Here is a 22995-nt window from a genome sequence, read left to right on the forward strand (position 1 = left end):
GAACATTTGTCTGTTTGAGGCAAGTGTGAATGTTGCAATTGGCCACCTTGATTAGCACTGAATAGCTTTGCTGCTTTAAAGCCTGGCTGCTTCCCCTAAAATCAAGACAGTAAATAAAAACATTCCACAGATATATAAACCCCACTTGCCTAGTTTCTAACAGATCTCACAGCCTCTGATACCTGCCATAGATGCAGGTAAAACGTCAGGAGAAAATGCTTCAAGAACATGGCCATACAGCCCGAAAAAAAATACTGCAACCCAGTGAGTCTGGCCATGAAAGCCTTCGACAGTATTTGTATCTTCTATCTGGAAAAGTTTGAGATATCTGGAAAAGTTTGAGAATGTTTCACTTGGCCACCTTGATAGGCATTTAATGGCCTTGCAGCTTCAAAGCCTGGCTGCTTCCTGCTTTTTCAGAGGGGCAAAATAAGACCATAATCGTAGTGGTTGTGATAATAACAAAATGGATAGAAATATTTTTTTTAAATGAGATGACTGAAACCAGAGAGGATTGGACCACTGAACTTGTATTTGCAGTAAACACGTTGCAGCATTGCCATTGTTTTGCATCACTTGTAAAACTGTCGTTGTTTTGCATCTCTTGTAAAATATTCTTAGGTTAAAATTGCCTTGGGTGTTATTTAGAAGCTGTTTCTGGCCTAAGGACAGCTTTCGTTTGGCTGGTTGCCTTGAAAGAGCCTGAAAGAGCTGGCGTTGTGCTTTGGCGGCACAAAACTGACTGCAGGCACCCAAGGGGTTAAGCGTGGGTTCGGGCGGGTGCATTGTGGGAGTCGTAGGCGGTAAGGATGCCGGCAGGGGACAGAAAACTCGGCCGCTTCTTCCTGTCATGGCCGCTGGCGGGGAGGGAACTCGCCGGGTTATTCGGTCCCTTCTGTGGGAAACAGCAGAAAGGAGGGCCTGCCGAAAGATAACGCGTGCCTTGGGATGACCTGCCATTGATTAACTGCCAAGGAATCTTTAAAGAAGGCCATGGCTTGTCAGTCACTGCCAATGCTTTGGGCGGGGGGGGGGGTGGACTTCAGTTCCCAGGATTCCTGGCGATTGGCTCAGCTGGCCGGGGCTTCTGGGAGTTGAAGTCCGAAAGTCCTGGAGGGTTCTTGGGCTCTGCTTCAGAGCCTGGTCTTCGGAGAACTCACTTTCCCGTGCTGGTTGTAACTTACAGTAACAGCTGACAAGCTCTTTCTAAAGGCCTTTACAGGCTGAGTGCCCCATGTCTGAAAGTCTTTGGGAATTTAGATTCTTTCAGGTTTTATACATGAGATACTGTATTTTGGGGATGGGAGCCAAATGTAAGCACAGCATTCACTTTTGTTTCATAAGCTGGCAATCCCTAAACTACAAACAAGGGCCCTTCCAGCCAGGGTCTATATCCCAGGATCTGATCCCAGGTGAGCTCCCTCAATCAGCTCCAGCTCCTCATGGGGGGACATGAGAGAAGCCTCACAAGGATGATAAAAACATCAATTCATCCGGGCGTCCCCTGGGCAACGTCCTTGCAGATGGCCAATTCTCTCACACCAGAAGCGGCTTGCAGTTTCTCAAGTCGCTCCTGACACAATAAAAAAAATCCCAGGTCTTCTGTTTATCCCAGATTATCTGGCAGTGTGGACTCATATAATCCAGTTTAAAGCAGAAAACCTGGGATCAGATCCTGGGATATAGGGCCTATCTGGAAGGGCCCCAAGAGATGTTCTGTAGATTTGGTCTTAGGTAGACATTGTTTGTAAGTCCCTTTTCTTTACAGATATATGTAAAATGTACATGTATATTTATTCTTGTACATGATCCCTTGTTGCCCTTCTCTCTAACCTAGAACCAGATAATCTATATAAAATGTAATGTTCTTTTGTAGGATTAACATAACTCAAAAAGCACTGGACGAATTTACACGAATTTACACCTATCAGCCCAACGAGTGACCACCACTCATAAAAACACTGAAAAACACAGTGGAAGAGAGTTAAAAAGCCAAAAAACCCCCCCAAAAAACAACATTACAGCATATGCGCAAAACCACATATATATATGCAAACACACACATATACATATACATGTGTATATATACACATATATACACACAAAACACATATACACGGACTGGGCCACAGCAACGCTTGGCAGGGGATGGCTAGTCTTAATGAAAAATCAGAAATGAACTTATAGATCAGTGGTTCTCAACCTGTTGGTCTCCAGATGTTTTGGCCTACAACTCCCAGACATCCCAGCCATTTTACCAGCTGTTAGAATTTCTGGGAGTTGAAGGCCAAAACATCTGGGGACCCACAGGTTGAGAACCACTGCTTTAGATCATAGATGATTTGGCATCTGAGTCCTAAAGAAGCAGTCCCTTTCATTTTAGATATATTTGCTTCTTTGTGTTGTATTTTAAGGTCAGGATCTAAAGGGAGCTTTTCCCATATGTCATGGGGCCCTTCCACACAGCCCTATATCCCAGAATATCAAGGCAGAAAATCCCACATTATCTAAATGTGACCTCACATAACCCAGTTCAAAGCAGATATTGTGGGATTTCCTGCCTTGATATTCAGGGATATAGGGCTGTGTGGAAGGGCCCATGGTCAGCCTAAAATAGAAATAGCCGATTTAATCTATAGATCTAGTTTTTCATACCGTTGAATTCTATTGGAAATCAATCATCCTCTGAAAGCTGGACCTACAGTACTTTCAAATGCAAAGAAATAAATCTCCAGTAAAGAAATCCGATTGCAGTGCATTCTTTGGAACATCACTGGTTTTAGTTTCTATGTTTAAAAATTCTGGAAGAAGAACATGAGTTGAATCCAGACAAATTAATCATGCTTTAGTCCAGTGGATCTCAACCTGTGGGTTCCCAGGTGTTTTGGCCTTCAACTCCCAGAAATCCCAGCCAGTTTACCAGCTGTTAGGATTTCTGGGAGTTGAAGGACAAAACATCTGGGGACCCACAGGTTGATAACCACTGCTTTAGTCCCATGAGGTAATCTGATGAATTTGGGAAAATCTGATGATACTGGCAATCGTAATTTTTAAAAAATTGGTTCTTTGTTTTCATTCAGAACAGAAACCAATGTGTTACTGCTCTAGATAAGAGAATCCTACCTATTTTTAAAATCTCTTTATAATACCAATGGTCCAAATAGCCAGGTATTTAATAATATCAGAAAAAAAATAACACTTAAGGAGAAATACTTAACTTTTATATAACAGGATGAAAAAAATACCAATCTCATCAGACCATAGTGGGTTGGTATATATTTGGTTTGTGGAGAGTAAAGCAGAGTATAAATAAACAACAACAACAATAACAGCAACCTTACTTACTTACTTACTTACTTAGGCGATCCCTCGTTGGACGAGTAAGATGGTCTTCCATTATGGATTTCCTTGTGGGTCCGTAGGTGGCTGTGGAGCCCTATTCTTGCTCTGCATCTTCTTCCGCAGTGAGGGCATTGGTTTCCAGGTGGAAGGCGTTCCCGGTCGGGGTTGGCTTGACGCGCCTTCCTCCTGGCACGTTTCTCTCTTTCACCCTCCACTCGTGCCTCCTCGAATTCTGCAGCACTGCTGGTCACAGCTGTCCTCCAGCTGGAGCGCTCAAGGGCCAGGGCTTCCCAGTTCTCGGTGTCTATGCCAGAGTTTTTAAGGTTGGCTTTCAGCCCATCTTTAAATCTCTTTTCCTGTCCACCAACGTTCCGTTTTCCGTTCTTAAGTTCGGAGTAGAGCAACTGCTTTGGGAGACGGTGGTCAGGCATCCGGACAACGTGGCCTGTCCAGCGGAGTTGATGTTGGAGGACCATCGCTTCAATGCTGGTGGTCCTTGCTTCTTCCAGCACACTGACGTTTGTCCGCTTGTCTTCCCAGGAGATTTGCAGGATTTTCCGGAGGCAGCGCTGATGGAATCGTTCCAGGAGTTGCATATGACGTCTGTAGACTGTCCACGTCTCACAGGCATATAGCAGGGTTGGGAGGACAATGGCTTTATAGACAAGCACCTTGGTCTCCCTACGGATGTCCCGGTCCTCAAACACTCTTTGCTTCATTCTGGAAAATGCTGCACTTGCAGAGCTCAGGCGGTGTTGTATTTCGGCGTCGATGTTGACTTTGGTGGAGAGGTGGCTGCCAAGGTAGCGGAAATGGTCCACATTTTCTAATGTGACACCATTAAGCTGTATTACTGGCATTGGAGAGGGATTGGCTGGTGACTGCTGGAACAGCACCTTGGTTTTCTCAATGTTCAGTGACAGGCCGAGCTTCTCGTATGCTTCTGCGAAGGTGTTTAGAGTGGCTTGTAGGTCTTCTTCTGAATGCGCACAGACGACATTGTCATCAGCATACTGGAGTTCTATAACAGATGTTGTTGTAACCTTGGTTTTGGCTTTCAGTCTGCTGAGGTTGAATAGCTTGCCATCTGTCCGATAGATTATTTCCACTCCGGTGGGAAGCTTCCCATCAACAAGGTGAAGTATCATAGCGATGAAGATGGAGAATAGAGTTGGGGCGATAACACATCCCTGTTTGACACCGGATTCCACCTTAAATGGGTCACTTTGGGAGCCACTGCTGTCCAAAACTGTTGCCATCATGTCATCATGGAGGAGCCGCAGGATGTTCACAAATTTGTTAGGGCACCCGATTTTGTGGAGGATGGTCCAGAGAGCGCTGCGATTCACTGTGTCAAATGCCTTTGCAAGGTCGATGAATGCCATGTACAGGGGTTGGTTTTGTTCCCTGCATTTTTCTTGGAGTTGTCGTGCAGTGAAGATCATGTCCACGGTTCCTCTGGAGGGGCGGAAGCCGTTCTGGGATTCTGGGAGGGTGTCCTCTGAGAGGGGCAGAAGGCGGTTTGCAAGGATTCTTGCGAGGATTTTCCCAGCGGAGGTTAGAAGGGAGATACCTCGATAGTTTCCGCAGTCTGTTCTTTCCCCTTTTTTGAAGAGGGTGATGATGGTGGCGTCCTTGAAATCTGCTGGGATTTTCTCGGTCACCCACACTTTTTCTATGAGCTGGTGGAGTTGGTGTGTTAGCTCAGGTCCTCCCTCTTTAAAGATTTCAGCAGGGATCCCATCTGGTCCACTGGCTTTGTTATTCTTCTGTTGGCTGATGGCATTGCTGACTTCTTCCAAACTAGGCAGTGCTGCAAGCTCATCCCTGGTTTGTTGTTGTGGGATTTGTGAGAGGACCTCGTCGGCCACATTGGAGCTGCGGTTCAGGAGGCTTTGGTAGTGTTCTTTCCAACGTAGTGCAATTGAGTTTTGGTCCTTCAGGAGTTTGGTTCCATCTGATGAGCGTAGAGGCTGTATGCCATGGTTTCTTGGTCCATAGATGACCTTTGTGGCTTTGAAGAATCCCTGAGCATTATGGGTATCTGCCAGGTGTTGGATTTCTTCGGCCTTCTTTGTCCACCAGATGTTCTTGAGTTCTCTTGTCCTTCTTTGGACCTCAGCTTTTGCACTAGCATAGATCTTTTTCTTAGCAGCACAGTTGATGTCTCTCTGCCATGCTTGGAAGGCTTTCCTTTTCTTGTCAATTAGCTGTTGGATCTCGATGTCATTTTCATCAAACCAGTCTTGATGTTTCTTGGCTTGGTATCCAATAGTTTCTTCGCAGGCTTGGATGATGGAGGTCTTCAGTTTGTTCCAATGTTCCTCAACATTTTCGGGGTGTTCTGTGGGTAGATGGTCCTTGAGTGCTGTTTGGAGATGGGCTCGTCTGGAGGGCTCCTGAAGGGCTTGGGTGTTCATTTTGCGCCTTGTCTTCCTTCCTTGGAGTCTGCGCTTGGGGGCGATCTTGATAGCCATCGAGGATCGAATTAGCCTGTGGTCAGTCCAGCAGTCGTCAGCACCTATCATGGCTCTTGTGAGGAGCACGTCACGGCGGTCTCTGGCGCGTGTGATTACATAGTCTAAGAGGTGCCAATGCTTTGACCGGGGGTGCTTCCATGATGTCTTGAACTTGTTTTTCTGGCGGAAGAGCGTATTGGTGATGACAAGGTTGTGCTCCGCACATTTGGTGAGAAGCAGGATGCCATTTGAGTTGCTGTTTCCAACCCCGTCTTTTCCTATGGTGCCTGGCCACAGGTCGAAGTCTCGCCCGACTCTTGCATTGAAGTCCCCCAGGAGAATGATTTTGTCCTCCTTAGGTATCCCCGATAGGACGGTGTCCAGCTGACAGTAGAATTTCTCCTTGATGTCTTCATCAGCGTCTAGTGTTGGTGCATAGGCACTTATGATGGTTGCCCGTTGGTTTTTGGCAAGGTCAACTCGGAGGGTGGAGAGACGTTCGTTGATACCAGTGGGTGCTTCGGACAGATGTTTCATCAGATCATTTCTTATAGCGAAGCCAACTCCGTGCATTCTTTGGTCTTCTTTGGGCAGTCCCTTCCAGAAGAAGGTGTAGCCTCCTTTTTCTTCTTTCAGCTGTCCCTCTCCTGCTCTCCGAGTCTCCTGAAGGGCTGCTATGTCGATGTTGAAGCGTCCCAGCTCCCTTGCGATGATGGCAGTTCTGCGTTCGGGGCGTTCACTGCCACTGTTGTCCATCAGAGTCCGTACGTTCCACGTACCGAAGTTCATTTTTCTTTTTTGGCCGCAGGATGGTGACCCCACTGGACGCGGCAGTCCAGTCAGGGATGAGTGAGGCAGACTATGTTTGGGGCACCTTTTCTAGCCCCCTCCCCATGTGGGGTGAGCAGAGTGGGTCCTCAATAGGGCTGCTCAGTCGTGGATACAGCTGCCGAACTACTCAACTGCCTCGGACCTTGAGGTAGAACGACTGAGTCCGTACCCACCGCCCATGTGCCAGTCTGTGACTAGGGGCTTCCAGATTTCACAGTCCTGCCCCCGTCGCCACTCGCTGATCGCCATGGGACTTTGGTTGGTTGGTTTTTATTTTCTGTGGAAGACGCCTGTGCGTGGATTTTTTTAATGTGTGGAGGTCAGTGCACAACTGCTCAACACACAGACTTCACAGAGTGAGGTTCCACTGGTGATGTAGTTTAACACAATGACCGTGGCTTCTCAGTCTGTTGCAGCCTTCTTCCGCCTTCGCAGCCGTTGTAACATGTGCCATGTTATCCTCCGCCTGCTCCGCCGTTGAGGTCTTTGGGTCTTCGGACTGTGCTTGGTCTGGGACCTCCCCCGCAGCCACTCCTGGGAGTGCACGACTCCAGTTGTTGTGCCTACAGGTTCATCGGAACACGCAAGCCCCCTCACCACGACAAGGTGACAGTCCATCGAGGGGGCAACAGCAACCATGATTGATTGGAAGGAAAATAGTTACTTGCACTACACTGCAAAAAACTATGAAAGGTTTTGCATAAGATTTAAGATAGATTGCAGGTCTCATGATTTGTATGAAAATAATATTGTGTATCTAATTTCATTTATTGCACTGGGATTTCATTTCAATTGCTATGGCAACATCCTATGGACTCCTGTGATTTATAGTTTGAACCTTCTGGCTCAGAATTTTAAACAAACTTCCCTAAATTGCAAACTCCAGGGTTCCATAGGATACTGCTAGGTAGTTAAAATGGAATCATGGTGCTATAGTTGTGTACTTTTGAAGAGCTCATGTGGGTGGAATAATGAAAGAAACAGTTTTGTCAACTCCATCTCATTGAAGATTTGTGGTGAAGTATAGGGGTGGAGAAATCAGGGGGTGGGGATCCCACCAATAATCCCATTCTTAGTGGAGCTCTGATCTGAATTTGCTATACTAGCAGCAGAAAAATCTAGATCCAACATAATAGAGTTGAAACAAGCTTTTCATTGTATATTTCCTTCATGATTATCAAATGTGTTTTCTTCTATGTTTTTGAAATCTATATATATATATTCTCTACATAGTTTTAAGCTTACTGCTTCTGTCCTTCTTTGTACAGATACCAGTCACAGTTGAGGACAATGGACCTGAAGAAATAATGTGTAAGTCACTTGTATTATCAGCATGCCCAGTCTCCTTGCACTTGTTGACCCAAACCCATTAGCTATTCTACACTGGAATGTTCTGGTTTGAATCAGCGAAATTTGGTAAATCAGCAATTACATAAACTCCAATGATTGTGTGGGTCTAGTTGAGATGGGACTTTAAGTGGAATTTAGAATGTTGCTTCCTGGGGGGAAAAAGCAAGAAAAATTATTATGGTTAATGGGATGCAATTCACTGACTGTTATAAGTAGTTAATAGCATTTAGGAATTGTGGGAGCTGAAGTCCAAAACACCTGGAGGCCCAAAGGATGCGGAACACTGCCATAAAAGACCAGTAGTTTATATGCTTGAGATGTTGTGTGTGTGTGTTCAAGCTGCCATGCTTGCACACAGATAAGTATGGCAACCTAATTGGTTGTACAGTATCATTCAGACTTGATGTCTCGCTCAATTTAACCTTTAGTGTAGAAACACAGGCAGCAAGGAAGAGAATTGGAAGGTTTTTTGTATAGCTAAACACCTGGTTCTAAACACACAAAGTTCTCCTTATGCATTTAGTACCTTCTTGACTTCTTTTTCTGTGAAAGACTTCAGTCCCAGTGCTGCCAAAATCTAAAACTTCTATTCACACAAATTTTGCCATCTGAATTCCTAGGTCAATCTTCCTTCATTAGTTTCTTATGTGAAACTGTCAACAATGTCTTTTTGTTCCTTCTACTGCCCACAAACCCTTCTCTATATGTGTCAGGTAGCCTGAGGGCCTATTTTGTAAACTGCTAAGGGAATGGTATTGCTAAGCTAATAGTAAAACATTCCAAGACTCCTACAATCAAAAGGAACTTGCAACTTGATTGCGCTAGCAATGGTTTACGCAAGTCTTGCACATGCACAAATGATCCCTGAGAGATAGACAGAACTACTCAATGTGGGTGTTTTTCACACATTCATTCATTCGTCAGGTGAACACCCGTTTTAGTTGGTAAGCTGACTGCACTCTCCTGAAGTCAATATTATTTTAAATCAGTTGTAATGTCACAATGCTTTCTGTTTAAGATAACCTGTTTTCTGGAGAGACTCTGTTTGTTCTCAACATGCACTAAATATGCAATAGGAAAATGGCTACAACTGTTCTGTGAATATATAGTCCTAGCACCCTGTAGCTCCTTAAGATTTATAGCAATGGGTTTCATAGTTACTTCTCTTTTTCTGTAATTAATTGGAATTGTACATAGTATGAACAAACTTGGAAAAAGTTATATTAAATGTATCCTAGCTTACAAAACATTAGGCCAGCACAAATCACTAGTATTACTAATGTTCTTGCAATATTTCAATACTGAAACACAGGGTGTGTTGAAATCTGTGCATGGCATTGCAAAATCAGTGCACACATAGAATTGCGACAGTATAGTAGAATTCAGGACTGAACATGCCACCCATGTCTAAAGTTCTAATGTTGTTCCACCTTGCTAATTAGGGATATCTCCTTGTACAAGTTGCATAATCAAAGTAAGAGCAGGAATACTCGTCAGATGACATTTGAAATGTTTTTCACATAGAGCAAAATCTAACAGTGCATTTTCTTCTACTCATTTGGCTGTTATCATGTAATAATAGGCAAGCAGGCTCAAGAACCAGTTTCTTTTCCCTTCGTCCCATTTCCTCTGCATTTTTGACAGTTTTTTTTCACTGTGTGACCACAACAGCATGTGCTAGCCTAATCATGTTCCCCCAGCTATTACCAGAAACATAGCCAGTGGCAAGAAATATTGGAAGTTAAAGTCCTACAAATGTTGGAGTGCAGCATGATTGCCATGCTGACAGATTAAAATTTGTCAAAAGAGAGAATATACACTTGGCACAACATGATCGCAAATGCTCTTTCATAGGACTATTTTGTGGTATCATTTGACAGCTGTAGTTTTATTTTTTTTTAAAGCTTAACTTGTTAACTGCAAACATATGAGACGATGACTTGGCATTTTATATGTGGTTTTAAGCTGTTTCATACATTGGTGAGTGTTAATTGTTTATATGCTTAGATTGTTTATATTTTTATTATATGTGTTTTATTGTTACCTGTGCAGCATTGATTTTTTGTCAGATTCGTAAGCTGCCTTGAGTCCCCTCTTGGGTTGAGAAAGGCAGGGTAGAAATGAAATGAAACGAATAAATAAATAAATAAATAATACAAAATGAAAATAAAATCTTTACTTGAAAGCAATTGGCAGAAGGACAAAAGATACCAAATGATGCACTTTCTGCAAGCAACTGGTCAGTGAAGAAAGTGTGAACTCACACTCAAATTGCTTTCTCCCTTGGAAAGGAATATATATAATGCCTTGGAGTAAAAATGAGAACCAAGCTAGGAAGAAATCAAGTTTAACTAGTTCTACTAGGAATGCTTTCAAGCTGCATTCTGTATTCATGATTACAGTAAATTCAGGCTTTTATTTATTTATTTATTTATTTATTTGGTATGCTTGTATACCGCTAATTTCTCAGCCTGTGCGGCGACTCATTGCGGTTTACAACATGTTAAAATATACAATTCATTTAAGCATATAAAATTAAAATTAAAAATACATACAAGAAACATACACAGTATTGGGCCACCAATACAGATCGGGACATCTCATAGTTAAAATCATCATCCAAATTCGTTATCTTAATTGCTAATCCATGGTCAGATAAAACATTTTATGTCTTTGTACATACAATTATTAAAGTGTTATATATTTTTTTCCTTTGCTATAACAACATTTCTTCATTCCAAAGCTGACTGAACAATTCTTATGTCTTGACATTTACTTATTTATTGCTTGTTGCTTTTATAAATGTCTTATGTTCAATAAATAATAAAACATATACAGTAGTGTTACTTATTCATTCAGTACACAACTTTCTATGGTGTACAAAGGACGGCAAGCTTCTTTTTTATTGTTTCACAATAATATACATCTAGATTAGGCACAGAAAAAAAAGTAAATCTGGATGATTTGCTGCAGATCAGGAAGTGTTCTTGGCCCCCAGTACTGCAGCCGTGACAGGTAAAAACAAGAATTCCCTGTTATAGCTGGCCTTGTATCATACATTCATTTTGTTCTTAGTGTAGGATGGGACATTTTAGCCTCCCAGAATATTTTGTTCCAGAATCCACACAAGAACTTAAGCTAATATGTAGGCATTCTGCGGTACTAAAAGCAATATCCCCAAATTTCACACCTTTCGGATTCACAAGCTTGGGATTAGAAATGTTTACCAGAATTGGCTGGGACAAAAGGGTTCCAACAAATATATTGGCTTTGAGAAGTGGGATTGCTTTTTGTCCTATTCATTATACGATATTGGAACTGTTTTCTCAAGCTAAGATGCAGTGAAGTAAAAATGATGTGCTCAGTTTATCAATTGGTTCAGGAAATTTGGATTTCTTTCTTACGCAAGATCTTTGAATTCTTTTTAAAATGTTAAGTCCTATCACAAGTACTAGCCCTCATTCTAATCCTCAAAGCACTGGCATTTTTATTTGAAAATATTTTATAAGTCACATAATGCAACTTTTAAAAAAATCCTGTGCCTGAAGGTTATCATCATCATGGCATTGCCAGTACACATGATCTGCAACACACATTCATACAAACTGAACAAGTTATCGCTCCCTGCCACCTATTTCTTATACAAATTATCGCTCCCTGCCACCTCTTTCTTATACAGAGAGCGGGTTGGGACCATGAGGACATAACTACCCTGCAGAAATAAATGTTTCAGTTGAAAGGACGAACCTAGTCATATTTCGTGTTGTTTAGTACGCAGAACAAGGTCTCAACAAATCGAAAGGCAGGTTTAAACAAAACATCAGGTATTATTAACTCCCCTCCTTCATCAGTCTTCACAGTAGTTGTATATTAGTGTCCATGTGTGGCAAGGAGAGGGGAAGCTCTTGTGGAGGTGGATTTTCCTAGCAACTACATAGGTTTGGCCCAACTTGTTACTGTATGGAAATCAGAGACTTTACAGTTTAACAGAAGATCTGATCTTGACAGAGATGGAAAAAGGTAAGGACTACTGGCTGCTTACGATTTTATACTTCAAGGTCATAGGTATGGGGACTCTGTCACGATGAGCAACTGCACCACAAAAACCATGTTAGTACAGGTCAGCAGAAGCCTTCATGCTAAAGGCTGGAATGAAAAAAGGATGGGCCTTGTTGTGTTTCTTCAAGTCATTTCTGACCTAAGGCAAACCAAAGGCCAACCTATCACAGACTTTGTAATAATTACTCTCATTTGATAATGAGAACCTGACTCAACATGCTTCCTCTACTGAAATTTTGAAATGTGTGCTCAAGATTCCCAAGAGTGCCCTGCCTTGTTAAATATATGTAAGAATTTTGTTTCACCAGACAGGCACTCAGAAAGGAAAGGGTTACTGTCCAATAACTTCCAATATCTGGCACCAAATGAGAAGAATACTGTACATCATTTGTTTTCCCCTTTATATTAATTTTACACATTGTCAACAATATCAAAAACAGTAACAAATCACAATTTACAATTCGGAGCTATCCTATTCCACCCCCCAAGTCACATATGTTTGCAGACTACTTCACTATCACTCCTCTCTAGTAAGTTACTCTATTATCGAATAAAGTACATAATAATGCATCTTACAGATACAGGTTGAACATCCCTTTATCTGGAATCCTGGGGGAACAAGTTGTTTACAGGGGAGGCTGAGGGAGCAGGATCTTTGTTTTCTGATGATTCAGTGTACAGAAACGTTTTATGACCAACATGATTAAAAATATCGTCCCTGGGTTGTGTATGTGTGTATACAAAACATAAATTAATTTCGTGTTGGTGATTGGGTCCCATCTCCATGACACCTCAATGTATTTGCAAACATAAGTATTCCAAAATCTGGGGGGATCCAAAACACTTCAGGTCTCAAGCATTTTGGATCCCATCTACACAGTATTATATTATCATTGCATACTCATATAATGCAGTTCAACTGTATTATATGACTGCACCTGGCATGGGCTTAAGTGGCTGGGGGGAAAAGGAAAGGGCCTGAGTCTGTTAGAAATTGTGGAAGTTGAAGTGCAAAACACCTGGAGGGCCAAACTTTGCCCATGGCCCGTCTACACTGACCATATGATGAAGTTTCAAACTGCATTGTACTGAAGATGCAACCTTGGAGAAAAGATTCTCAACCTGTTCAGTAAGCGCACAAATTGCTAAGCAGAAACGTTGTGAAGAAGCCACATTTTTAGGTGTTTTGCAGCCATGCTGCTCATGCAATTTCACAAACAAACAGCACATCTGACAAGTTTGCTCCTGATCACAGAAGAATCCAACTGATGCAACGCAGGTCCAACATCCCTTACCTGGAATTACAATAGTGCCCACGGATCTCCCCCCCCCCTCTCTATATATATCTTTAATAAGATATATTATCAATGATATATATATATATATATATATATAGAGAGAGAGAGAGAGAGAGAGAGAGAGAGAGAGAGAGAGCTTTTAATATATATGCCTTTTTAATAAGATACTTTAATAAGGTACTCCACTTAGGCAGAAAAAAATTAAATGCAAAGATACAGAATGGGGAATGCCTGGCTCGAGAGCAGTACGTGTGAAAAAGATCTTTGGAGTTGGGAGTCCTCGTGGACAATAAGTTAAACATGAGCCAACAATGTGGTCCAGCAGCAAAAGAAGCTAATGGGATTTTGGCCTGCATAAATAGGAGTATAGTGTTTAGATCCAGGGAAGTCATGCTACCCCTCGATTCTGCCTTGGTCTGGAATACTGTGTCCAATTCTGAGCACCACAATTGAAGGCAGATGTTGACAAGCTGTGTCCAGATAAGGGCAACTAAAATAATCAAGGGTCTGGAGAACAAGCCCTACGAGGAGTGGCTTAAAAAGCTGGACATGTTTAACCTTCAGATGAGAAAGCTAAGAGGAGACATGATGACCATGTATAAATATGTGAGGGGAAGTCACAGGGAGGAGGGAGCAAGCTTGTTTTCTGCTGCCCTGGAGACTAGGACAAGGAACAATGGCTTCAGGCTACAAGGCGAGTCCACCTGAACATTCCTGACTGTGAGTGCTATTCAGCGGTGGAACTCTCTGCTCTGAAGTGTGGTGGAGTTCCTTCTTTGGAAGCTTTTAAACAGGTGCTGGATGGTTATCTATCGAGGGTGCTTTGAATGGGAATTTTCCAGTTACTTTGCAGGGGGTGAGACTAAATGGCCCACCAGGTCTCTTCCAACTCAATTATTTATTTATTTATCGTGTCATCAGCAACCATTGTTTTACAATTCTAACAGAGCAAAACAAACACAGAGATTAAAAAGAAAAAGAAAAAAAACCACACAGATTTTGTAAATTTGATATTTGGTTAAATGTCCTTTGACCAGTATCTGGCCACTTGGAGTGCCTCTGGGGTTGCCGCAAGAAGGTCCTCCATCGTGCATGTGGCAGGGCTCAGGGTGCATTGCAGCAGGTGGTCAGTGGTTTGTTCTTCTCCGCACTCGCATGCCGAGGATTCCACCCTGTAGCCCCATTTCTTAAGATTGGCTCTGCATCTCGTGGTGCCAGAGCGCAATCTGTTCAGCGCCTTCCAAGTCGCCTAGTCTTCTGAGTGCCCAGGGGAGAGTCTCTCATCTGGTATCACCCAACTCAATGATTCTATGGAAAACCAGGGCCTTTTCTCACCACCTCCCCGCAAGAGGAAGTGTTGACATTTTGCCCCACGCTTAGAGCATCGTACGAGCAGAATCACCTGATACTTTAATACACCCGCTCAAAACGACGCCACCCAATCGGAAAGCGCTCTCTCCGTGACTGATGGCGGCCTCAGCCAATAAGAGCTCCTCCAACGGGGGCGGGGGAGGCGTTGGCATCCATGTGCGCGCGGAGGCAACCCGGGGCGGGACGGCCAGAGAAGAGGGCGGGGGGGAGAGGGCAGCTCCGACGTCGGATCACCCCGCCGTCCGAAGGGCGGGCGCGAGGCCCAATGGGAAGCGCGCGGTGGTTGGAGCTGGCCAATGGCTGCGCGGCGGGGGCGGGCTTGCTCTGTGGAAGTGTGCGAAGGGTGCGCGGAGGGTTCAGTCTCGCTTGAGCAGCAGTAGCAGGAGGGTGGTTAGCGTGGGTTGTGCGCCATGGAGGCCTCCGAGTCCTTCTTGGCTCCGTGGACGGGGTTCTTCTACTGGGTCGGGGTGGCGGGGACCGCGTACTGGTCTCTCCTGCTGCTCCGCTACCTGAGGTACATCGTCCGCGTGTGGGTCATGGGAGACCCGGGGGCGGTAGGCCCACACCTGGGCGCCTGGGCAGGTGAGTCCTCCTCTTGCTCTCCCCGCAGGCCGCCTTCGCCTCCACGGCCCGCCCGCCTCTCCTGCTCTTCTTGGGCCCTCGAGGAGGCCGGCTGGTCATGTTGTGGAGGCCTCATTCAGGCGTTGCTCCCGCCACAGGGAGGGCACCCTCTCTCCCTCCCTCCCTCCCTCTCCTTGCGTGAGAGATCCTTTTAGCTGGGCCCTCGCCCTCATTAATAGGACCTGATTAACGTCCTATTAGGAGGAGCGGATTCAAGGTCACTTTCTACAGATTAGGGAACCGCTTCCCGTCTGGTAGAACCCAACAAAGGAAAAAATGTGATTATTTCTGAAACTATCGAAAGGATTTGGCCTGGACTGAGCAGAAATGTCAAATGTTGATTTGACAGCAGAAATATCTACTTGGCATTTTTAGCACAATGGTTTATACCCGTTGGACATCCCTTCTATCCTAAATACTTGAGGCCAGAAAGTGTGCCATATTTGGAGTATTTTTCCCCCCTCCAGTTTTTATCATTCTTGGATATACTTACTGTACATAGTGATCTAAATATAAGCATTATTTATTTATTTATTTATTTACTATACTTGTATACTGCCTTTCTCACCCCCCAAGGGGACTCAAGGCGGTTTACAACATACCAATGGCAAAAATTCAATGCCAACATACATGTAAAAAAGAAAAATCATAATAAGTAAATATTAACATATCACTAAGAGCCCCCCTGGTTGTGCAGCGGGTTAAACTGCTGAACTTGCTGACCGAAAGATTGGCAGTTTGAATCCAGGGAGCGGGGTGCACTCTTGCTGTTAGTCCCAGCTTCTGCCAACCTAGCAATTAAAAAACATTGAAACATGAGTAGATGAATAAGTACTGCTTCTGCGGGAAGGTAATGGCACTCTATGCAGTTGGGCTGGCCACATGACTTAGGAGGTGTCTATGGGCAATGCTGGCTCTTTGGCTGAGAAATGGAGATGAGCACCAACCCCCCAGAGTCATACACAACTAGACTTAATGTCAAGGGGAAACCTTTCCCTTTACTTTGACATACATTTTAACCATGAAAACATGAGACATAAATAACATTTAAACATTAAAGCAAAGCATTAAAATATTTTAATATAAATATTAAAATCACATGATCCAAAAATCATACACTGTAACCATTCTGATTGTCATTGCACATATTTTCTAATTGTTCCTTGTACTGCATTATTTTTACTGGCTAAAGCCTTGGTCCCGCAACCATGCCTTTGTTTTCTTTCGGAAGGCCAGGTGGAAGGGCGCTGATCTAATCTCACTGGGGAGAGAGCTCAAGAGACGAGGAGCCACCACTGCGAAGGCCCTGTCTCTCATCCCTTCCAACTGCACTTGTTATGGCAGTGGGACTGAGAGCAGGGCTTCCCCAGAAGATCTTAATTATCATGATGATTCATAGAGGGGGATACGCGTGGACAGGTAACATTCACTTATGTTTCAGTTTCACTTTGCAGACAAGGCACGGGCAAACTTCAGCCCTCCAGGTGTGTTGGACTGCAACTCCCACAATTACTAACAGGTTGTTAGGAATTGTGGGAGTTGAAGTCCAAAACACCTGGAGGGCCAGATTTTGCCTATGGCTGTTGTAGACATAACCTGAAGGTAAATTTATACACAATTGGTGCTCAAAACAAAATTTGTGTATATTGTACCATCAGAGATCAAAGCCATCACTGTATCAGCCACCCATATGGATAATTTTGGATGTTGGAGTGCTGTACTTTGGATTTTATTATCCAAGATAATGGGTTCTCAACCTGTACTTGAGACCAAAATTTTAAATAGAAAACCTTTGCACTGTTCTGGCATGTGGTTTTGGTGCACCGTCCTTCATTATGAGCGTTGATAGCTTGTAGATGTCTATTATCCCTATTTGTTTATTTTGGACATATACAGTAAAGAAGACGCTTTTTTTTGTTTTTGTTTTGGTGTACTGTGACTATAATTTGTAACAGCAGCAATTGATGCTCTATTCTGAAGTAGGATTTCATTGCCTATTGGAAATTGATTGACTGCTTGAAGAAAAGAAGAATATAAACCTGCTTTTCTCCATGGTGTTGTGGTTTGAACACTAGATCATGATTGAGAGACTAGGTTTCAAATCCTTACCTGACCAAGCAAACCCACTAGGTGACCCTTGGTGAGTAACACGCCTTCAGCCTCAAAGGCAGGTGAAACCAATCCTTCGCCTCTGAACAAATCTTGTTCCTTTGATCAGTTGACTCTAGGGTTGCTGTAAGTCAGAAACAAATGCATTCTTAACTAGTCCAAAAGTTAGGCCTGGTGTTGCAGCCACAAGTTGGCAGTTATTTAGTCACCAAATGGTTATGTTTTCATATATTAGCAAACATGGAAAATGCATAATAGTATGTGTAGGGGCAAATGTGTGATCCTTGATGTATTCTGGTACCTGAAAATGTAACAGTCTGCATTTGGTGATTAAATCCTAAGTTTTAAAACTTTGGAGTTTCCGTTTTAATATCCCAATTTTATCCCTGATAAAATGTACACAAATTCATAACCTGTTATGAGTAGAGTTAGGGGATTGTTTTAAACTTGCCATTCTGTTTCATTCATTGGGAGAGAAATACAGACTCTGGAGCGGACTTGTTCTTTGAAGCCTTTTAGTTCAGCTAAGAATAAAGATCTCTAAAAAGCAACAGTTGTACTGTTTATTTTGAAACATTTACAAAATTCCTTTACAGATACCAGAATGAAGTACATATACTGATCGAAGTTAACAAGTGACTTGAAGGCACATGTAGAATAGATATTTTTAATCAATTGGAATTAAATGTTGACACCGCAAATTCTATTCATCCATTGGATTTACTCTGTGGACTAACAATATTTAGTATTGCATTAAAATAAGGGAATGTAATAGGAAAAACATAGTATATTAAAACAGCAGCATCAACAAAGAAACAAATGTAACCAGCCAGTTACAATGCCCTGGCATTTTGAAACAGCCTAACATCCATTAGAAAGGCATTTCACAACAGTAAGGCTACAAACAAGAAAACTCCCATTATTTGCTATGTATCTTATCTTAAGAACTTGAAGGATGTGTGGCCTTGCGTGGGTGTTTATTGCAGGAGAATTTGAAACTTTAATATTGCTTATTCTTATCTGAGCAAAGGACTTATTCTGGGCACCAATTAGAACTGTTAAATCCTCATATTTCAATGTACTTCATTGTTTTGGAACAAAGAGCTCAGTTCTTTTTTTTTTTTTAAAGAACAAGAAGAAAACACTTGTGCTGCAGTGGTTGGGATACCATCCTAGGAAGTAATCGGGTGTGGCTTCTTTAATTATATTCACATATGTCTCTTATATTTTTATTTTTTGTGTCCATGATTTATCATGCTGTTGCTATGTTTTGTGCTTGTTTTACATTTCTCATCGCCTTACAATATACAGGTTGAGCATCCCTTATCTGGAATTTCGAACTATGAAATTGTCTATGTGGATGGCTAAGATAGTGACAACTTCGCTTTCTGATGCTTTGATGTACACAAACTTCATTGTATACATACAGTTATTATCAATATTTTATCAAATTACCTTCAGGCTATTTGGATAAGGTGTATATGAGCCATAAATGAATTTTGGGTTTAGACTAGGATCCCATCTCCAACACATTTTTTAAAGTATGTATATGAAAATAAGATATTCCAAAATTCAGGACACTTCTGGCCCAAAGCATTTTGGCAGAAAAAATGAAACTTTGGGAGAAAAAATGAAATGCAAAGATACAGAATGGGTGACGCCTGGCTCGAGAGCAGTACGTGTGAAAAAGATCTTGGAGTCCTCGTGGACAACAAGTTAAACATGAGCCAACAATGTGATGTGGCGGCAAAAAAAGCCAATGGGATTTTGGCCTGCATCAATAGGAGCATAGTGTCTAGATCTAAGGAAGTAATGCTACCCCTCTATTCTGCTTTGGTTAGACCGCACCTGGAATATTGTGTCCAATTCTGGGCACCACAATTCAAGAGAGATATTGACAAGCTGGAATGTGTCCAGAGGAGGGCAACTAAAATGATCAAGGGTCTGGAGAACAAGCCCTATGAGGAGCGGCTTAGGGAACTGGGCATGTTTAGCCTGAAGAAGAGAAGGCTGAGAGGAGATATGATAGCCATGTATAAATATGTGAGAGGAAGCCACAGGGAGGAGGGAGCAAGCTTGTTTTCTGCTTCCTTGGAGACTAGGACGCGGAACAATGGCTTCAAACTACAAGAGGAGATTCCATCTGAACATTAGGAAGAACTTCCTGATTGTGAGAGCCGTTCAGCAGTGGAACTCTCTGCCCCGGAGTGTGGTGGAGGCTCCTTTGGAAGCTTTTAAGCAGAGGCTGGATGGCCATTTGTCAGGGGTGATTTGAATGCAACATTCCTGCTTCTTGGCAGGGGGTTGGACTGGATGGCCCATGAGGTCTCTTCCAACTCTTTGATTCTATGATTCTATGATAGTCAACCCATATTGAGGCTGTTCTCCATTAGTGAGTTGTTTTTTCACAGTGCCAGGAAAGCAGTTGTGATTGGAACAACTGATGTGGTATCAGGTACAGAGGTAACTTCTGTTGCTGGCTAAAAGACATGAAGTTTCTACCTCACTGGAAATTTTACTATCTGATTCTATGCTCAGAAAGAATATAATAAATATGTTGTAGCATTAAACATTCATACTTCTTTGAAAAAATCTATTTTTGCTTAATGTAATTCAGCCAAACTTTGGAGTACTACTTTCTCTTGGCATGGGAATTTCTTGGCATGACACCTACAACTTGATCTGTATCTTCAGGATTTCTTCCAAAACAAGTTTAGCTTGATCTCTATCTCTAGTATTGCTTAAGAATGCAAATTACACCTGACAATAGGAAGACAAATGTAATTGAAGTATCATATTTAAATATATGTCCCAGTGTTCTGACTTGAAATTAAATCTTAACCTTCAATAGCATAGATTCCCATTGGTTTCATTTGTGCTAGGGTAACTAATGGAATCCTTCAAATGGATATGAGCAAGAAGAAGAAAAAATGGCAAGTGACAAAATAAGTCAGAAGCTGGATTGCAACTGTTTAGAGACTTATATAGAGAGACAAAGGGAAGTATTATAATAACCTTTACAAAGAAAGCCACCCTGAGTCCCTTTCTGGAGAAAAAATGCATATAAATTCAATTAAAAAAATTAAAAGAAATAGAAGGTGACAACAAAAATCTAGAACAAGAGACATCTTCTACTACTCCAAGATGGGAAAAGGTAATTTACATCAAGAGTAGAGATATGAAGAGACTGATGGGATCAGGCTGTATGATCAAGACAAAAATAAAAATGAAGATGGAAGAATGATACTGAAGAACTATCTAAAAGGCATGAAAGGATGACAGATTCCATGACAAAGCTACATTGCCTTACCAAAATCCTGAGAAATAGTAACACTTATAACACCTCTCACATTTCCTAATTAGGTGTCCTAATTTCTCTTTAATTTTGAGGATAGTTGTTGTGAACAGCTAAGATACATGTTGTCAATTCTGTGGGGTAACTTTAAAAGCTGTAAAGCTCTTGCAATGTGCTTCAGTTTTGACTAACCATTGTTTTACATCACACTGCTAAAAGCATCCTTTAAGTTGTCATGATGGGTGTGATCAGATTATTTGGGGATTTGCAAGAGTAGTCTCAACCACTGGCCAATCTTCTGGCCTATTTTGTTCAAGGTGTCATTTGAAAAACAGTGCATAACAAAGGTGAATGAATTTCTGTGATGGTAGGAACATGGGTATATAAGGTGAAAGCAATATACAGTCATGATTCTCAGCCTTTAGGCCCCAGATGTTTGGACTTCACATCCCAGGACACTTGACTACTGTCCATGTGGCTTCAGCTTCTGGGAGTTGAAGTCTAAACAATTTGGAGAGCCAAAGGAAGAACTTCATGGAGATGACACTGCCACTAGTGACATCCAGAGAGGGGTAGAAGAGGGGATGACAGTGGCTGCAGCAACAAAAAGAGGTGAGGTACTCACTCCTTTTTCCCTCTCCATGAGAGAGACAGCAGGGCATAAGGAAGGTAGAAGCGAGCGGTTGGTGGCAAAAAGGGCTTGGGTTTTGGAATATTTCTGATTTCTGGATAAGGAGTGTACACCTTCTCTTAGCAATTTTTCCCCATAAAAATGCAATACGTATTTGGTGAAAAAGCTTGAAATAAAATGGATAGTAGGGAAGTTCTGTTTTTCACATCCCTGATTTGAACCTGTAGAATACAGACCATGTAAGTTAAAATCCTTTTCTTCTCATCTTATGAATACCTTATACAAGCAGGAGCTAGATGATTCATTCATATTTGTCTAATCATAATTTAGCTTCACACTACTAAATAAAAATAAAGATTTTTGATTTACATTTTTATTTTATTTTATTTTTTAAAGATATTTTTATTATATTATACACACAGATCAGTAAGCCAAATTCCAAGTGGTACACATATAAAACCTAAATAATTCAACAAATATTAAAGAAATTATACTAATTTACACTGGTGTATATTACCTTATCTCCACCTTCCCTCCCTCCCACCCTCCCTCCCTCCTCAACCACAGTATATTTCTAGCTAATCTTGCAGATCCAGCCACTGGTAGAGTCTTTGTGTTTTTTCTTTGATGTGATCGTTGGCTCCTCCATTTTTTACCCAGTTGAAGTAGACCTTCCATCTATTTGTAATGATCTTTTCTTTGTCCATTCTTGGTGTTTGCTTGGTCATAATTCCCGTAATGTCTAACAGCACTTGATCGTACATATAATCATTCCAATTAGTTAACGTCCATTTCGATTTGTCTTTCCATCCTCTGGCAATCACTGCATGGGCTGCTCTTATCATTACCTTAAATAACTCCTGGCAATTAATTATTATACTCGGATGATCCAACACTCCCCAAAGTAGCAAATCATTATTAATTTGAATTCTTATCTGGAATATCTCCTGAATTTTTACTTGTATGATTTGCCAGAATTTTTTTATTTCAGAACACTCCCACCACATGTGTGAATAAGTACCTTTTTCTTTATTACAATGCCAACACTTCGAATTCTTTCCTTTTAACATATAAGCCAGTTGTTCAGGAGTTCTATACCATCTTAATATCATCTTTTTTTCTAATTCATTATATTTTTCTATTTTTATTTTATTCATGTTCCTAATTATTTCCTCTATTTCTCTTGTCTGTAATGATTTAACTCCAATCCATTTATTACTTATTGCTCTAATCATAAACTCTTTATCTTCTACCATTAAATTATATATTTTTGCCACTGTTCCTTTACTTGTCTTTTCTCTTGCATTTAGCAATTTATCTACCTTTAGTTCTTCAGTGGGTTTTGTACCCTCTTTTTTTACTTTTTCCCAAATCCCTCTTAATTTTAACCAATTTTCTTTCCCCCCCTTTTCCAAAAATTCTGGCCAATTAATTATCTCTCCATCTTGTTTCCACATATCTTGTACCCTCCTTAATCCCTTTTCTTCTAAGTTATTTGCTAACCTTTCGGGGAGTCCCATGCTCTTAATAGGGGTCTTTCCTGATATTTTATATGCCCATAGTTTTTGCCATTTTTGCCAACAGTCATATGCTACCTTTCTCGGCCCTGTTAGATTTTCCTTTATTTTG

The 22995-nt window shown here is 41.8% G+C and overlaps 1 protein-coding gene and 1 long non-coding RNA gene across 10 annotated transcripts in view; both read left to right on the plus strand.

Moving 5' to 3' along the window:
* Positions 1-10401, plus strand: part of LOC132768525 (uncharacterized) — a 105377-nt gene extending 94976 nt beyond the window's left edge. For all 9 annotated transcript variants that reach the window (XR_010908960.1, XR_010908958.1, XR_010908965.1 and 6 more), the window contains one exon: positions 7901-10401. This is a non-coding gene — a long non-coding RNA (uncharacterized lncRNA). The remainder of the gene's footprint in view (positions 1-7900) is intronic.
* A 4630-nt stretch (positions 10402-15031) lies between these two features.
* Positions 15032-22995, plus strand: part of LOC132768522 (very-long-chain 3-oxoacyl-CoA reductase) — a 58197-nt gene continuing 50233 nt past the window's right edge. The window contains exon 1 of the mRNA XM_060764500.2: positions 15032-15292. Coding sequence (XP_060620483.2) covers positions 15121-15292 — 172 coding nt within the window. The 5' untranslated portion in view covers positions 15032-15120. The remainder of the gene's footprint in view (positions 15293-22995) is intronic.

The sequence above is a fragment of the Anolis sagrei genome, chromosome 1, assembly GCF_037176765.1.
Source record: "Anolis sagrei isolate rAnoSag1 chromosome 1, rAnoSag1.mat, whole genome shotgun sequence".
NCBI lineage: Eukaryota > Metazoa > Chordata > Lepidosauria > Squamata > Dactyloidae > Anolis > Anolis sagrei.